The sequence below is a fragment of the Vicia villosa genome, linkage group LG6 (genome assembly GCF_029867415.1).
Source record: "Vicia villosa cultivar HV-30 ecotype Madison, WI linkage group LG6, Vvil1.0, whole genome shotgun sequence".
In the NCBI taxonomy this organism is placed as follows: Eukaryota; Viridiplantae; Streptophyta; class Magnoliopsida; order Fabales; family Fabaceae; genus Vicia; species Vicia villosa.
This window is the reverse complement of record NC_081185.1, coordinates 156,277,448-156,292,043: the sequence shown is the minus strand read 5'-3', so window position 1 is coordinate 156,292,043 and position 14,596 is coordinate 156,277,448. Positions and strand designations below refer to the sequence as shown.

The following is a 14,596-nucleotide window of genomic DNA, read 5'->3' as shown; positions in this document are numbered from 1 at the left end:
AAAGATCCAGGCAATCCAATAGACAATATTAAAACACCCTCCTATAGGTTATAAACCATTGCAATAGAATTGGAGTTTTCTATCCTGTTCAACTCTAGCCTTAATTATCTCAATAATGCTAGTGCTACAAAGCCCATCAACATGGCCCTCTTGGAATATAAGCTTGTTCCTTTGCTGCCAGATGTGGTAGATACTTTCAGAAATTGCCATCTTGAGTACTCTAGCCTTACTACTCTTGCCTCGCACCTGATCACAAATCCACAACAGTTCCTGATTCCAGCCAGCCGGTTCCCTCATAATATGCATCCATCCAAGTACCTGCTTCCACACATTTCTAGTTTTTGCACAAAGGAAGAAAAGGTGTTCACAGTCCTCTTGTTCTTCACAAAACACACAGGTTCCATCCGTATTGACCCCAATTCTAAGCAGTCTCATCTTAGTTGGGAGACGGTGCTGACATGCCAACCAAAGGGTGAACAAAGCCCGTGGACGAGCCTTGTTTGCAAACATGAGGTCTCTCCAAGCCACCTTAGGTTTATCACCTCTTAGCCAATCATACATCTTTCGAGTTTCAAACTTACCAGCACTTTTGAATCCAGCCCAAACAGTAGAATGCATCACTATATCCCTGTGTTTAAATATAGCCTTTAAGATCCACGAGCAGTTACTGTTAGGCTGATATGTATCCACTCCCCTATTCTTGATGTAAAACAGGTGAACCCACCTAATCCACAAAACATCCTTCTTCTCACAAATATTCCAAAGCATTTTGCACATGGTAGCTTTGTTCCAAAAAGGGAGATCAATTAGATTCATACCTCCAGCAGCTCTGTGATCGCAAGTATGCTCCCAAGAGACAAGAGCCTTCCTCGAAATTGCCTCCTTGCCTGTCCACAAGAAGCTTCTACAGAGGCTCTCAATGTGGTGAATAACCTTCTTGGGGAGAGGAAAAATCTGCATCCAGAAATTGGAAATTGCAAACATAACACTCCTAACAAGTTGGAGCCTGCCTGCATAAGAAAGGAGTCTTGTACTCCAATGATTGAGTCTAGTCACCATCTTATCAATCAAAGGTTGGCATCTATTGATGGTCAGCTTCTTGCTATCGAGTGGAACACCCAAATATTTAAAAGGCATGTGCCCCACCACAAAACCAGTTTCCTCCTGAATACACTTCTGTTCCTCAAAGCTGCCTCCCCCAAAGTATACTTTGCTTTTGGCTGGGCTGGCAAGTAAACCTGTGGCAGCAGAAAATTCCCTGAATTTGTTCATAAGTAACTGCACAGATTTGAGATCACCCTTCACAAACAATAACAGATCATCTGCAAAGCAAAGATTTGTTATTTTCAATTTCTCACAGTTAGGGTGAAATTTGAAGGCAGGGTTCAAAGCTAAGGTTTGAAGAATTCTATGAAGGTACTCCATCACAAGGACAAAGAGAAGAGGAGATATGGGGTCTCCTTGTCTCAGGCCCCTTTGTGCTTTCAATATTCTAGACTGGCTGCCATTGATTGAGAACCTGTAAGAGACACCTCTGACACAAGCCATGATCCAATTAACAAAAACATGGGGGAAGCCAAGTTCAAGAATGATATGGTGTAGAGCATCCCAGTCCACAGTGTCATATGCTTTCTGGATGTCCATCTGGATCATACACCTAGGAGACAAGTTTTTCCTATTGTATCCTCTAACCAATTCCTGTGCCAGCATAATGTTATCATGAATAACCTTGCCAGGGATGAATGCTGATTGGCTATCATCAACCACAGTGTCAATCACCCTCCCCAATCTAGCAGTGAGAATTTTTGAGATGACTTTGTAAATTGTAGTACAACAGGATATGGGCCTCATATCTTTCACAGTCTTGGCTTCTGATGATTTAGGTATAAGAGTAATAAGAGAGCAATTAACTGCCTTATGCATCTTGCTACTTCTAAAAAACTCCTGCACAGCCTCTATTACATCCACTCTAACAATCTTCCAAGATTTCTTAAAGAAATGAGCAGTGAAACCATCAATACCTGGTGCTTTTGTGTCTCCCAAACTCTTAACAGCCTTCCAGATTTCCTCCTCAAGGACAGGTTTAATTAGCAGATGAGCATTCTCTTTGGTCAGCAGCTTACCCTTTCTAATGGCAGGAATGTCTATACCCTTGAGTTCTGGAGCTTTTGTGCCTACCAGGTTTGTGTAAAACCCAAGGATCTCCTCTTCAATTTGTTCACCTGTAGATAACCTGCTTCCATCCAAAGCTGTAAGAACATGTAATCCCTTTTGTCTATTTTTCTCCTTCACTAATGCATGGAAATATGCATTGTTAGCATCCCCAAGCTGGAGCCAAGTTACTTTAGATTTCTGCATAAGGATTTGTTCCTCCTGATGGTGCAACTGAGTAATTTTGTCCTGCCAGGTCTTGACTCTCTCTCTAAGCTGCAAATCAAACAAAGCACTAGTAAGTTGTTCTTGAGCCTTCAGCAACTCTTGCCTTGCCTGATGAATCTGTTTCTGAATATCAGTATTCTTCTTAATAAGAGGTTTGAGAGCTGGCTGCAATCTTCTTAACTTACTCCACAATCTATGCATAGCTGTACCAGGAACATTATTTCTCCAACTCTCTTGGACAACCTGTGTGTAAGCAGGGTCATGTGTGATGCAGTTGAGAAATTTAAACATATACCCCTTAGGAGATGTTTGCTGATCAGTCCTGACCCTGATGGGAGCATGGTCAGAGATACTAGGAGCCAAAACCTCCACAATGGCCTCAGGGTACTTTTGAAACCAAGCCACATTACCTAGCATATGATCAATCCTAGAGTATATGACATCTGTTTGATTGTTTGACCAGGTAAAATGTCCTCCCTTAGTACTAGCTTCAAATAGGCCACTGGTATGCATCATAAGGGTCAAGTCTCTATATTCCCTCTCAGTAACACTATTACCTCCAACCCTGTCCTTGTTAGTGATTACATTATTGTAATCTCCCATAGCAATCCAGGGGTGAACCATAGAACCTCCTATAGTTGCCATAACATGCCAAAGAAGCTTCCTCTTCTCCAATTGATTAAAGGCATACACAACAGTAAGGCAATAGAGAAGATTATGGTTCAAATCACAAACCTCAGCATGTATATGTTGCTCATCCATTTGCACTATATGCAGGTTAATATCCTGGGAGCTCCACATCACCCAAATTCTACCATTTTCATGGTAGTCATAGTTGTCTGCAAATTCCCATTTATTACCAAACTGCTTTCTTATTCTATCAGCATTCTGCTTCTTGACACGAGTCTCCAACAAGGCTACCACTGGAACATTGAATTTATTGAGGTAGGAGTTAACCTCACGATGCCTAGCCTCTTTATTAATACCCCTCACATTCCAAGTGCAGATCATTGATCAGGATTTTGCCCTCCTATAGGACCATCTCCAATCCTAAGGTGGGTAAACGGGTTTGTGAATATCACCGGATCATTCCTAGGTGTGGTCATGGGTGTTTTACCTTTCTTGGTCACCACTGTCCAATTGTCCTCACTCAATGCATCTTTTTGTCCCTCTGGTACTTCTACTGCAGTATTGCTAGGGCTAGCACTGAAGTTATGTGTCTCCACACTCTCTCCTTGCTTAGGGTCTTCAACTTTATCTTTCATTCTCCACACTTTGGGAACCTGTTTCATAGGAGCCTTCTGTTGTGAGCAGTCATGGCCAACTTTCAAACATGAGTGACAATAGCGAGGCCTCCATTCATATTCAACTTTCTGCTCAATTTTCTTCCCCACATGATCCTTGATGCAGATGGTATCCCTGGGCTTTTGCGTTATATCCACCTCAACTATTCTAATATTAGAATCAATATTTTTAATAATTAATTATTGTCATCCAAGTGGGAGATTGTTAGATTAATTATTTAATTAATCAAATATGGATTGAAATAATTAATTATTAATTAATTATATTATGGTCAAATGTTATTAAACACTAATTCTTGATGGATTGTTTGATTGGGCTTTGTGTCTGAATGGACCGTGATGGGTTGGACCATTCAGTTAAGCCCAATGAGAGGTCTCTGCCCTCAACCGTTTAGTTATTTAAGCATTGCCCCATTAGACGATTAACATACTGTGAAAACCCTAAACGGCAATGAGGGTAGTAATCCTCTCATACTCATTCTCTTTGATGGTGTCTCAATTCAAAAGGTCTTCCAATTCTAAAAGGTTCTAAAAGGTACACCGTTCTAATTATTCTTGATTACTCTGTAATATTACAATATGCTATAATTTGAGGATGAGTTGCTGGTAATTATTCAGAAAAACAAAAAAACAAAAAACATTATTCCCTGGCCTCTATAAATTGGTTCCTTATTAGTCTAACAAGCATAAAAATCAATTAAGATACTCCAATGGGCAATGAAACATGTAGCCTTTCAAATCCAACTCTCTTTCTCTTAATTTTCCTCACCTTGTTTACTAGTACAAATGCTGGAGACATAGTTGTTTATTGGGGTCAAAACGAGAGAGAAGGTTCATTAACACAAACATGCAACACCGGACTCTACAAAATTGTGAACATAGCATTTCTAGCAATATTTGGAAACGGTCGCAAACCTCAACTCAATCTAGCAGGCCATTGTAACCCTTTATCAAATGGTTGCAAAAGTTTGAGCATAGACATAAAAAACTGCCAAAAGAAAGGCATCATAATCATTCTCTCAATCGGCGGCGGAGTCGGAGGCTACTCTTTGTCATCCAATGAAGATGCTAGGATCGTTGGAGATTTCATATGGAACAATTTCCTAGGAGGGACATCAAGATCAAGACCTTTAGGTGATGCTGTGTTGGATGGTGTAGATTTTGACATTGAAGTTGGTGGTGGTGAAGTTTTCTATAGTGAGCTTGCAAGAAGACTCTTTCAATCTCAACATAGAGGGAACAAAAAAGTGTACTTAACAGCTGCACCTCAATGTCCTTTCCCTGATCAAAATCTCAAAAGTGCATTATCAACAGGACTATTTGATTATGTTTGGGTTCAGTTTTACAACAATGGACCTTGTCAGTATGATTCTAGCAACCCTAACAAGTTCCAAAAATCTTGGAACCAATGGATTTCGACTGTTAAGGTTAGTAAGATTTATGTTGGTGTTCCTGCCTCTTTGTCAAGTGCTAGTAGTGGTTTTGTGCCGACACGTGTGCTTGTAAGTCAAGTGTTGCCTTTTGTTAAGAGGTCAAGTAAGTATGGAGGGGTTATGCTTTGGGATAGGTTTGCTGATAAGCAGAATGGTTATGGTAGGATCATTAAGGGCTTTGTTTGAGCTTTGCTTAAGGTCATTTTACTTTGTTTAAGATGTATGTATAAATAAATGCAAGTTGTTGTAATGAGTTTGGATTGGTAAGTCAAGGTGATTAATAAAGTTTTGTTTCAATTAATTGATGAATACTGATTGCTACTGAATTTGGACTGTTGAGCACATTTCTTGTTTCAAAATTAGATAAAAGTGATATTTAGATATTCATTCACTACTCCAATCATATTAGAGACAAACAATTCAATGTTATTTATCATGTATTTGAATCAATGTCTATAAATGAAGAATTTGTTGAAAAAAAATAGATACACTATTTCTAACGTTTTTGGATTTAATAACTTAGAATTAAATGGAAAAATATAAAGGGATAAAAAAATTGGACAAATTGACATGTTTGAGCTATCTCAAAATTAAAATATTAGATCTAAGGGTGATAAAACTAGTTAAGCTTCCCGATTTAATTTACTATTTATTTTCAGCAGACTGAATCGAGATTTTCGACCTGCCATCTCTTCTTTTAGATTTGCAAGCCATAACAATCTATCTACATATTCAACAATTCATTTAAACAAAAACGGTCGTTAATATACAAGTCAGACGATTTTATCTAGCAATATCTCAATAGTTGATTTGATCGAATTGAATTTTTTTCACCCGAACCCAACCAAAAGAGATTGTTGTCCACCCGCTAAAATTTCTTGCGTCAATTTGCATAATGGACTCAATATCTGTATTATATTTTCCATGCAAATATTTTTTACTGTTTTTATTTTGTTTTAAGCTCTATAATATTAATTTAAATTGAATTTGGTAATATTTAATTTTTTTATTGGTACATTGATAATATTTAATTTTATTCATCAAATCATCATACACTCGCACTAACCAATTAGATAATCAAGAATTGTTTTTCAATTATAGAAATAACTTTGTTAGTTTTTTTTATTTGCTACAACTAGTAACAAACCCGTGCTGCCGCACGGGTAATATTGATATGTTTTGTTAATTCATGGAAAAAACTAATTAATTTAATAAGTCGATGATAAAAACACGTTATATTTCAGACGCAAAAACGGTAAACCAAGAAATTTGAAATTGATAAAGTCAAATCATTACAATAGGAGTGTTAAAGTCAACACACTTGTTTTTGCATATGAATTTGACTGAGATTACAAAATATGTAACAAAGGCTAATAAAATAAAACATCTTTGCAACATGAATCTCCAAAATCAAGACTTTGTTTGAACCTGAAATAGCAAGGAAATCAAAACAAATTATATATGGGAGATGTACCGAACAACAATAAGGGCTATTATTATGTTAACGGCATAATAAGCTTCTATTTATAAAAGCACACCTTTCAAATGTTATGGAAGACTTCTTTGAATACAACATTAGTTGTTGAAAGCATAGGTTGTTTCTCTTTGTCATGAATAAGAATTCTTAACCCCTTTTTGGATTTAACTCTTGAGATAGCAACATATAATTGGCCATGGCTAAAAACTTCTTTTGGCAAGTACAAACCCACATTGTCAAGTGATTGACCCTGAGACTTGTTAATAGTCATGGCAAAGGAAACAATAATTGGAAATTGGCGTCTGACCAATTTGAATGGTCATGGTGATTGTGAAGGGGACAAAGACATTCTAGGAATATAAAATAAGTTACCAATATTTTTTCCAGAAATTATCTTGGCTTCAATGACATGAGGAGCAAGCCTGGTAACAGTGAGCCTTGTACCGTTGCACAAACCTTCAAACTGATCTAGGTTGCGCATTAACATAATAGTGGCCCCAACTTTCAACCTGATTGAATGGTTAGGCAACCCCGAAGTTTTAAGGGCATTTAGGAACTCGGGTGTTACATGCTCGAATGCATCAAAGCTATTTGCATCAGATCTATCAATAGAATCACTACTAAAGTACTCTTTCTCTTCTCCTACATGCATTGAAAAATAGCTAAATTTAGTCGATATATTTTGGCAACAATAGTCTTATAAGGTATAAAAAAATGTCTCTAGTATTATCCGAAATAGATTGAAATAAGTGCAATTTAATACCTGGAAGAAGGTTTGTTATATATTGGTTGATATCATCAACAACTTCGATTGTTGAAGCTAAGATCGCACGACTTTGAAGATAATTGGAATCAAGATAGTTATCCATGAGATCAGGGTACGTATCTTCAACAATTGCTTTAATGGGATCTGTGAAGTTGGTAATTAAGAACTCATCTGGAATAGGAATATCAGCATAACCATCATTTGGCTCACACATGGTCCCATCCCCAATTTTTAAAATCCACTCGGAAAAATTCCTTATCTCATCATTTGTTGAAGTAGGTTGACCAGTTTGCAAGCGCATGTTCTTTGTAAGCCTCAATACTCTACAATGATCCCAAATATAAGAAGCATTGATTGTTGCATGGATAATATCAGATCTAGTACCTCTTGGTATAACAGGGAGGATTTGTCGGAAGTCACCACCAAACACAACGACCTTACCTCCAAAAATTCTCTTAGATGCATGTGTGGTTCCACTCATAATATCTTTTAAGGACTTGTCAAGTGATTCGAAGCAAAACTTGTTAGCCATAGGAGCCTCATCCCATATGATAAGATCTGTCATCTTTAGAAGCTCAGCAAGATCATCTTGTTTCTCAATGTTGCAAATAGAAGTTTCTAAGGTAGGTACAGGAATCTTAAATCTAGAATGAGCTGTTCTTCCACCTGGTAACAACAAACTTGCAATCCCACTTGAAGCAACAGGCAAAACAATTTTTTTCTTAGACCTAAGAGATGCTGATAAAGTGTTCCACATGAAGGTCTTACCAGTACCACCGTAGCCATATAAAAAAAACACACCGCCTTGTTGCTTTTCTACAGCATCCATGATTTCCTCAAAAATGCTTCTTTGCTCATCTATGTATAGAGATGTATTCCAATAGAGATGTTAATTACGATTGATAGTTTAAAACTTGTAAATTTGCATATATAATAGGGTCTTAATACCTGTAAGAGAAGCGTACAAACTTTCAAATAATTGTTGTTGAGCAACAACATCATATTGACGTTCATCATAAAGTAGCCTATTTCCTGTAAAGGATTCAACATAATCTTTCGGATATGGCATTGTCTTGAAGTCTTCCAAACTTCGGTTATTATTTTGCAAGAGTGTTTCAATAGCCATCAGTGTTCGTTCTTTTAGTTCAGCATCACTCATTGTCAGCGCTACGAAAAAAAAAAAAAGCAACAATTCAATTAATTACCTTTTACACACATATTTCAAATGTTTATAAATTGTTAGTTTCGAGTGATACCAAATATTTGTGATACAACACGTGTTATAAAGAACCATTGCATGTAAAGCACATGTTATAAGGCATTAATGGAAACCTCATACTGATCAGGCGTATTACATATTAAAATGTGATGTAAATCCATAGTGCAGCAGTGTATTGATGCATCCTATAAAACAACCTACTTGCAAATTCTTTAATGGCTATATGCAGTTATTTATGGTTGGGGAAAGATGTGCTGACGTGAATAATTATATGCAGTTTTTTAAAAGAAGTGCCATGTCCCATATTTTACATGAGACGAATGGGTACTGGTGCCTAGCCAAATATGAAACATCATTGCATAGCGTTTTCACGGTCCACTAACTCAATCTGTTACAAAAGAATACATAACAGGTTCCAAGATTCATGCCTAGTGAGAAACTTTAAAAGCTCACACAAAATTGAAACACAAATTAAAATTATAGTAAAGCTAAAATACCTTGATTTCCCGTGAAAACGCGTTGATCATAAAGAATGCCATCCGATAAATATCTCCAAGTCTTTCTCCAAACATGGTCGGGTCTATCCATGGATGATGATAGCAACATTGTCACGAAGAGCTTGCGTAAAAATGGACCTGAACCCCAATGATGCGCCTCTTTGATGGCCTCGACAAACTCACGATCATCTTGTAAAAATCCCATCTCAAAACATGCATCTCTAAAAGTTTTGAGTTTTTTACCGTCAACCGTCTTGATGTCTTGATAGCATAGAGGACCTTTTTTGACGGTAAGCATCATCCTTAAATAAAACAACTCGCCAGTGCTTTGAGGAACCCAAATGAGGCGACCAATGGTATACCCTCGTTTCCTAGGTTTCCAACTTCTACTTCGTTTATGATAAACAAATTTAGAAACAAAGTCTCCATAAGTTAGTGATCTTCCCTCTTCATAGATTTTGTTAGCCTCGAACCAAGCTGTAAACATAGACTCTGTCACACTTGGTTTGAGCAACACATCACCAACCTGCTCGTAGTCTTTGTAGTACACAGAGTTTTCACCTTCCATGTGAAAAAATAATCTCTCTACTGCTGGTTTTCTGCCATGTATGGAATAAGAAAATATCCTCCAACATGCCTCACTCGGGGAGATGTATCGACAATCCAAATATTGCTTGATCTCGTCAACGTTGTTTTTGTCTTGGCCTTGAATGATTGCTGAAATTCTATCGGAACCCTTGTTTATATATTTGAAAAGGTATTTGATAGAAGTACTTTGGTTGCACCATTCCATGTTAATATGGGCTTCGTACTTCAACAACAAACTTGGATTGTGAGGAACAACATGACCACTATGAAAGATGATGCCATTTTTTTCGATTGTGTGTCCGTTGTTTCTTCTCCTATAAACCGGATAGCCGTCTTGGTCCACTATAGTCGTAGGTTGAAATTTCTTAGGGTAAAACTTGGTGCACCTCATATCTTTTGTGCAAGGTGCGTTGGGATTTGCCAAACCACAAGGACCATGAACCATGTGAGATTTGACTATTTTATACAATCGAGGGTGTGTTTCGGGATCGGGCACTTCAGCACTGATGATCTTATCAATGTCTTCTGGACCTGGATATTTGTTTGAAGGATGCAAGAAGATCAATATATGGGCATGAGGCAATCCTCTCTTTTGAAACTCAATGGTATACATATCTACCAATGGAAAAGCAAAAACAAATTAGCATTACTGTTAGAATTTATATAAGGAAATCAAAGTTTAGGGAAAAAAAACTCACAAGCAAGTACTTTCCCAAGAACTCCTTTTTTGGTTAAATCTGTAAGCAATTGATCAAACTTGATTTTGAACACTCTTGAAATGATATCAGGTCGATCTTGAGGCTTCAAATGAAGAGGTCCGAGTACTCTCTGAATCTCAGGCCAATTTGGATTACAGGTAAAGGTAATAAACAAATCTGGAAAGCCAACTTTACTGCATATAGCCATACCGTCATAGTAAAGTTGGTCCATAAATCGACGTCCGCCAACAAAGGACGAAGGCAAAACAACTCGTTTGCCCATGCTTAAACCTGGATTTTGACTCTGCTCTCCCTCTTCATTTAAAGAGTTGTACTTGGACACTCAAAGCTTTGGTTGATTTTTCCTTAGCCATTCAAGTTTCTCGGACTCCAACATAGTGTAACCATCGACCAGAAATTGTTGGAACAACCTTCTAGAAGATAACAAAGTCTTAGCTTCGTTTAACCTGGTTTGAATGCGGAAGGCAAGAAATTCGCGAATTGTGAGCCTATTCCTCATGCTATTTTCGTTGACAGGCAAGTCCCTATGAGCGACATCTGGTCTATAACCGTCCTCACCATAAGGAAAAATCAAAGGATACTGGTAAGCCATGTAAGCGGCATGGAGTTCGTTGATTCTCTGAAGTCGTCCTCCTCTTGTTTGCATTATGATATCCCGCATTTCTGCCGTGTCAATATCACCAACAACCAAGGCTGCAACTTCAGACACAGTAGGTTGATTATACACTCTCCCATCGGTGGATCGGCTAGAAATAAGTCGTAGCTTCAGGTTTTGAGTGTCCCCACCATTTAACCATTGTCTCGCCATTTGAAAGCTCTTAGCATGGGGATTGAATTCATAAAGCATACTGGACAACTGGTTGACGACAGCAGGATCAATGATCTCTTTGTTCCTTGCAATCCAAACAAACTTTCATTAACAAAAACAGTACATTACCAAGAAGAAATAACTACATTATATAATTCAGCTTACAACCAAAAACAGTGAGTAATAACAGGTAATTACCTTAGGCCATGCATCCGGTTTTCCACCTCATTTTCGGTGTCATAAAAATATAATTGAGCAAATTTCGGTTTTCCACCTTGCGGAGGCAACAAACTTCCTATTCGATGACATGTTTGACCTTGTATCCTCATGGTTGGGGGACCACGGCCATCGTTAAAACGGTTGTCAAACTTGGCTCCCGGTGATGTAAATGCAAACATCATATTGTAAAGTCGGATATGTTGTTGAAACTTCTTGCTCACCGTATTGTCATGATCAAACAAAAGTTTTGCAAGCTGTTCCGGAGGCTGTCTTAGGATTGGTAGTTCAACTTTTCCGTTTCCACAACACATCATAAACTTTGGGTTTGCTGAATGTGTACTTTTGTGCATCCTCTCTTGATACCACATCATTGCTTTACAATAGCCACATTCTATAAGAGGGGAACCGATATCGTAATATTCTACATAAGCAAACAATGTATCAATGTTAGAAAAGGAACTATTTTGTGGCACAATAGTGTTAGCTGGAAACTAAATGTTCTGGTGAAAAAAGCTGACCTTCTGAATACCCCGCTGCGCTATAGTTGATTGAAAAAGGTGCTTCATATTCGTCTGACTCCGAACAGTTATCATCTTCAGATAGGTAGGCTGTTATCAACAAAGACATTTAATTATACATTATCTTCTTTTGAGGTATTATTTAGATATGTATTTCAAATAGAAATCTAAATTCAAAAAATGTTTTATGAAAATACTTTTGAGTGACCGAACGTAGTATTAAACATACCTGCAAAAGGGTCGTAGTCGCTATCATTGTCAGAGTCGCTATTAAAATCCATGTTGACTGTAGGTGTAAAAATGGGACATGTTGTCTCCGTTCTACGATGGTGGTTGTTAGTGGATTGTGACAACGACGACACATTGCCTTCATTAATAGACTTGTTTCTATCCATAGCTATGTCAACTCCAGGTGCTCATGTTGTAAACACATTCCTGCAGTTCATAAAAGTCTTAAAAGTGATTATTATATAGTCATATATGTATTAAATAAAGTACATGATGATTGGTACCTTGCACGGGGTGTAAAAGCTGCAGTAGACTGCCCCATATTCATGGTATGGATATTGAGCATTCTGTTTCCTCCCAATTGCAGGAATGAATCGGGCAATTGTTTTCTCGGCCTCCCCCTAGATGGCTTGGGAACTGTTGCAGACCTGTTGATAACATCCAATTCATGAAGTTGGCACTTATTAATTATCCATAGAGGCTGGAATACTGCTAAACTAACTAAGGATGTATGAATGATGCAAATTTTGTTGGCTTCAATAAGAACCACTAAGTGCATTAAAAACCTTCTGCAATATATTATAATAATGTAGCCACCTATATATAATCACATTTGGTCTAAAAAAATGTTGCTTAGATGGCATAGAAAAATACTGCAAGTGATGGAACTTCATCAAATCAGGGCAGTGGCATTGTTGTACCTATTTAGTGTGTTCGTCGCTACAACCACTTTATTATTTTTGCAATATCGATCATAACAGTAATTCATTTTTAAGTCAGACAGAGTTATAGAAAAATAGGAGATCTTATAAAAATGGTCCAAAAAGTTCTTACACTACAGTATCACTTGGAAATATACATGAAAAGAAAAACATTTTCTCCAGGCCAAATGTGTATTTCCAGAAGAAAAAACACTTTTTATCTATGCAAAAGTGAACTCTAAGAGTCAAATACATTTTAAGAAATGTGGGATGGGTAACATTGGGCCGTTGAACCTATAAAAGTAAATACCACAAAACTATTATAATAATGTAGTCACCTAATTCTATAATCACATTTGGACTCCTGATAAAATAAAAAAATGTTGCTTAGATGGCTAAGGAAAATACGGTAAATGAAGGAACATCTTCAAATTAGGGCAGTGGCATTGTTGTACCTATTTTGTGTGTCCGTCCCGAGATACGGATTCGGCGTGGCATTCCCATCCGCTGCTGGTATAGCAAACTGTCTGGTCAAGTTCCTTGCCATATTTGGGATTCCGTGTTGATTCTTGGGCCTACCCCGACCTGGTCTGTTAGTTGCTGTAGCTCTGTTGAGAAATAAAGCCATGAAAATCATTATCAAAATTATGTATAATAGATGCTATATATCTAAAAGCTTAGTAAATGGTTATATATGTAAAAAGCTTAGTAAATGGTTAAATGGTTATATATGTATCCAGCCTATATCACAGTTTCTACAGGATAATGTCTACTATACGAAACTTGAGTTATTTGGATCAAGCTTTACTTGACACACAAGTTAATATGAACTGGGACACTACCTCCCATTTGAGTTTGGTTAGCCAACTATGTTTACTAAATAATTAAAGTTGTTCAAAAGAAGTCAATAGAAGTAACTAACGTGGATATATTCGACGAACTTCCAGCCTCAATGACGATGCTTTCTTGCTCAGGCGACGGTTCAACATTAGAGGAAGGAATAAGTACATCATTTTCCTTCGTATTAGAGCTGGATGCAAAATTGGAAAATAGATTTCTTCCCAAAGTTTCCAGCTGGCAGGACCTGAAATTTGTCTTAAAATTGTGTCTTGATATGCTAGGTTCTGAACCTTCGAAACGTGCACTTAAGACAACAGGCGTTCCAGTTGTTTGAGCGTTGTCATTAATGTTATTAAACGATGCGGTCAAATCGAGCAAAGGCTGCCTCAGTGTTTTTGTCATTGGAGTATTCATCACGGTATCACCAGGCAGTAGTTGTTCAGGATTACGTTTTTGACGTTTGGAACGATTCTCTTTCAAAATCAACGATCTTTTTGATCGTGCCTTTTTCTCGTAAAGTTTTCTGTCAGAAGGGTCCATAGTTGGCAACACCCTAAACCTACAACAATCAAGCAAAATTCCAATGAATTCAATTAGTAGGTGTAATTAAAAGACAAATGAACTAATGCCATTTACACCTACAACACCCAACATAACTATTATGTGTACACCAACCAATGCAAATTACTATACATGTAGTCTCCCAATGGCAGAGTGTAAAGTTTGGTTTGTTAAAAACGATTAAAGTTCATGCCATAAACAAATATAACTTGGTAGTTGCTCAAAATAAATGAGTCCCACCAACTGAATTAATGGTAAGTTGTCTACTCTTTCAGATTATTATAAAATGACCATAATGAGAGGTAAGTAACACATGTTTCAACAACAGGTTGGAATGAA

General features: G+C 37.4%; 2 protein-coding genes and 1 pseudogene across 2 annotated transcripts; 1 reads left to right on the top strand and 2 right to left on the bottom strand.

Moving 5' to 3' along the window:
* The first annotated feature begins 4,389 nt into the window (after nucleotides 1-4,389).
* On the top strand, nucleotides 4,390-5,356 carry LOC131612899 (acidic endochitinase-like). Its single transcript, XM_058884647.1, has one exon. The coding sequence runs from the start codon at nucleotides 4,394-4,396 to the stop codon at nucleotides 5,300-5,302; it is 909 nt and encodes a 302-aa protein (XP_058740630.1). The 5' UTR covers nucleotides 4,390-4,393; the 3' UTR covers nucleotides 5,303-5,356.
* Nucleotides 5,357-6,657: 1,301 nt separating this feature from the next.
* Nucleotides 6,658-10,644, bottom strand: LOC131615077 (uncharacterized; annotated as a pseudogene).
* Nucleotides 10,645-10,704: 60 nt separating this feature from the next.
* On the bottom strand, nucleotides 10,705-12,322 carry LOC131615076 (uncharacterized). The gene is made up of 4 exons (XM_058886588.1): nucleotides 12,157-12,322; nucleotides 11,928-12,017; nucleotides 11,389-11,830; nucleotides 10,705-11,275 (listed from the first exon to the last, which is right to left on the bottom strand). The coding sequence occupies exons 1-4, from the start codon at nucleotides 12,320-12,322 to the stop codon at nucleotides 10,705-10,707; spliced, it is 1,269 nt and encodes a 422-aa protein (XP_058742571.1).
* Between the last annotated feature and the right edge of the window lie 2,274 nt (nucleotides 12,323-14,596).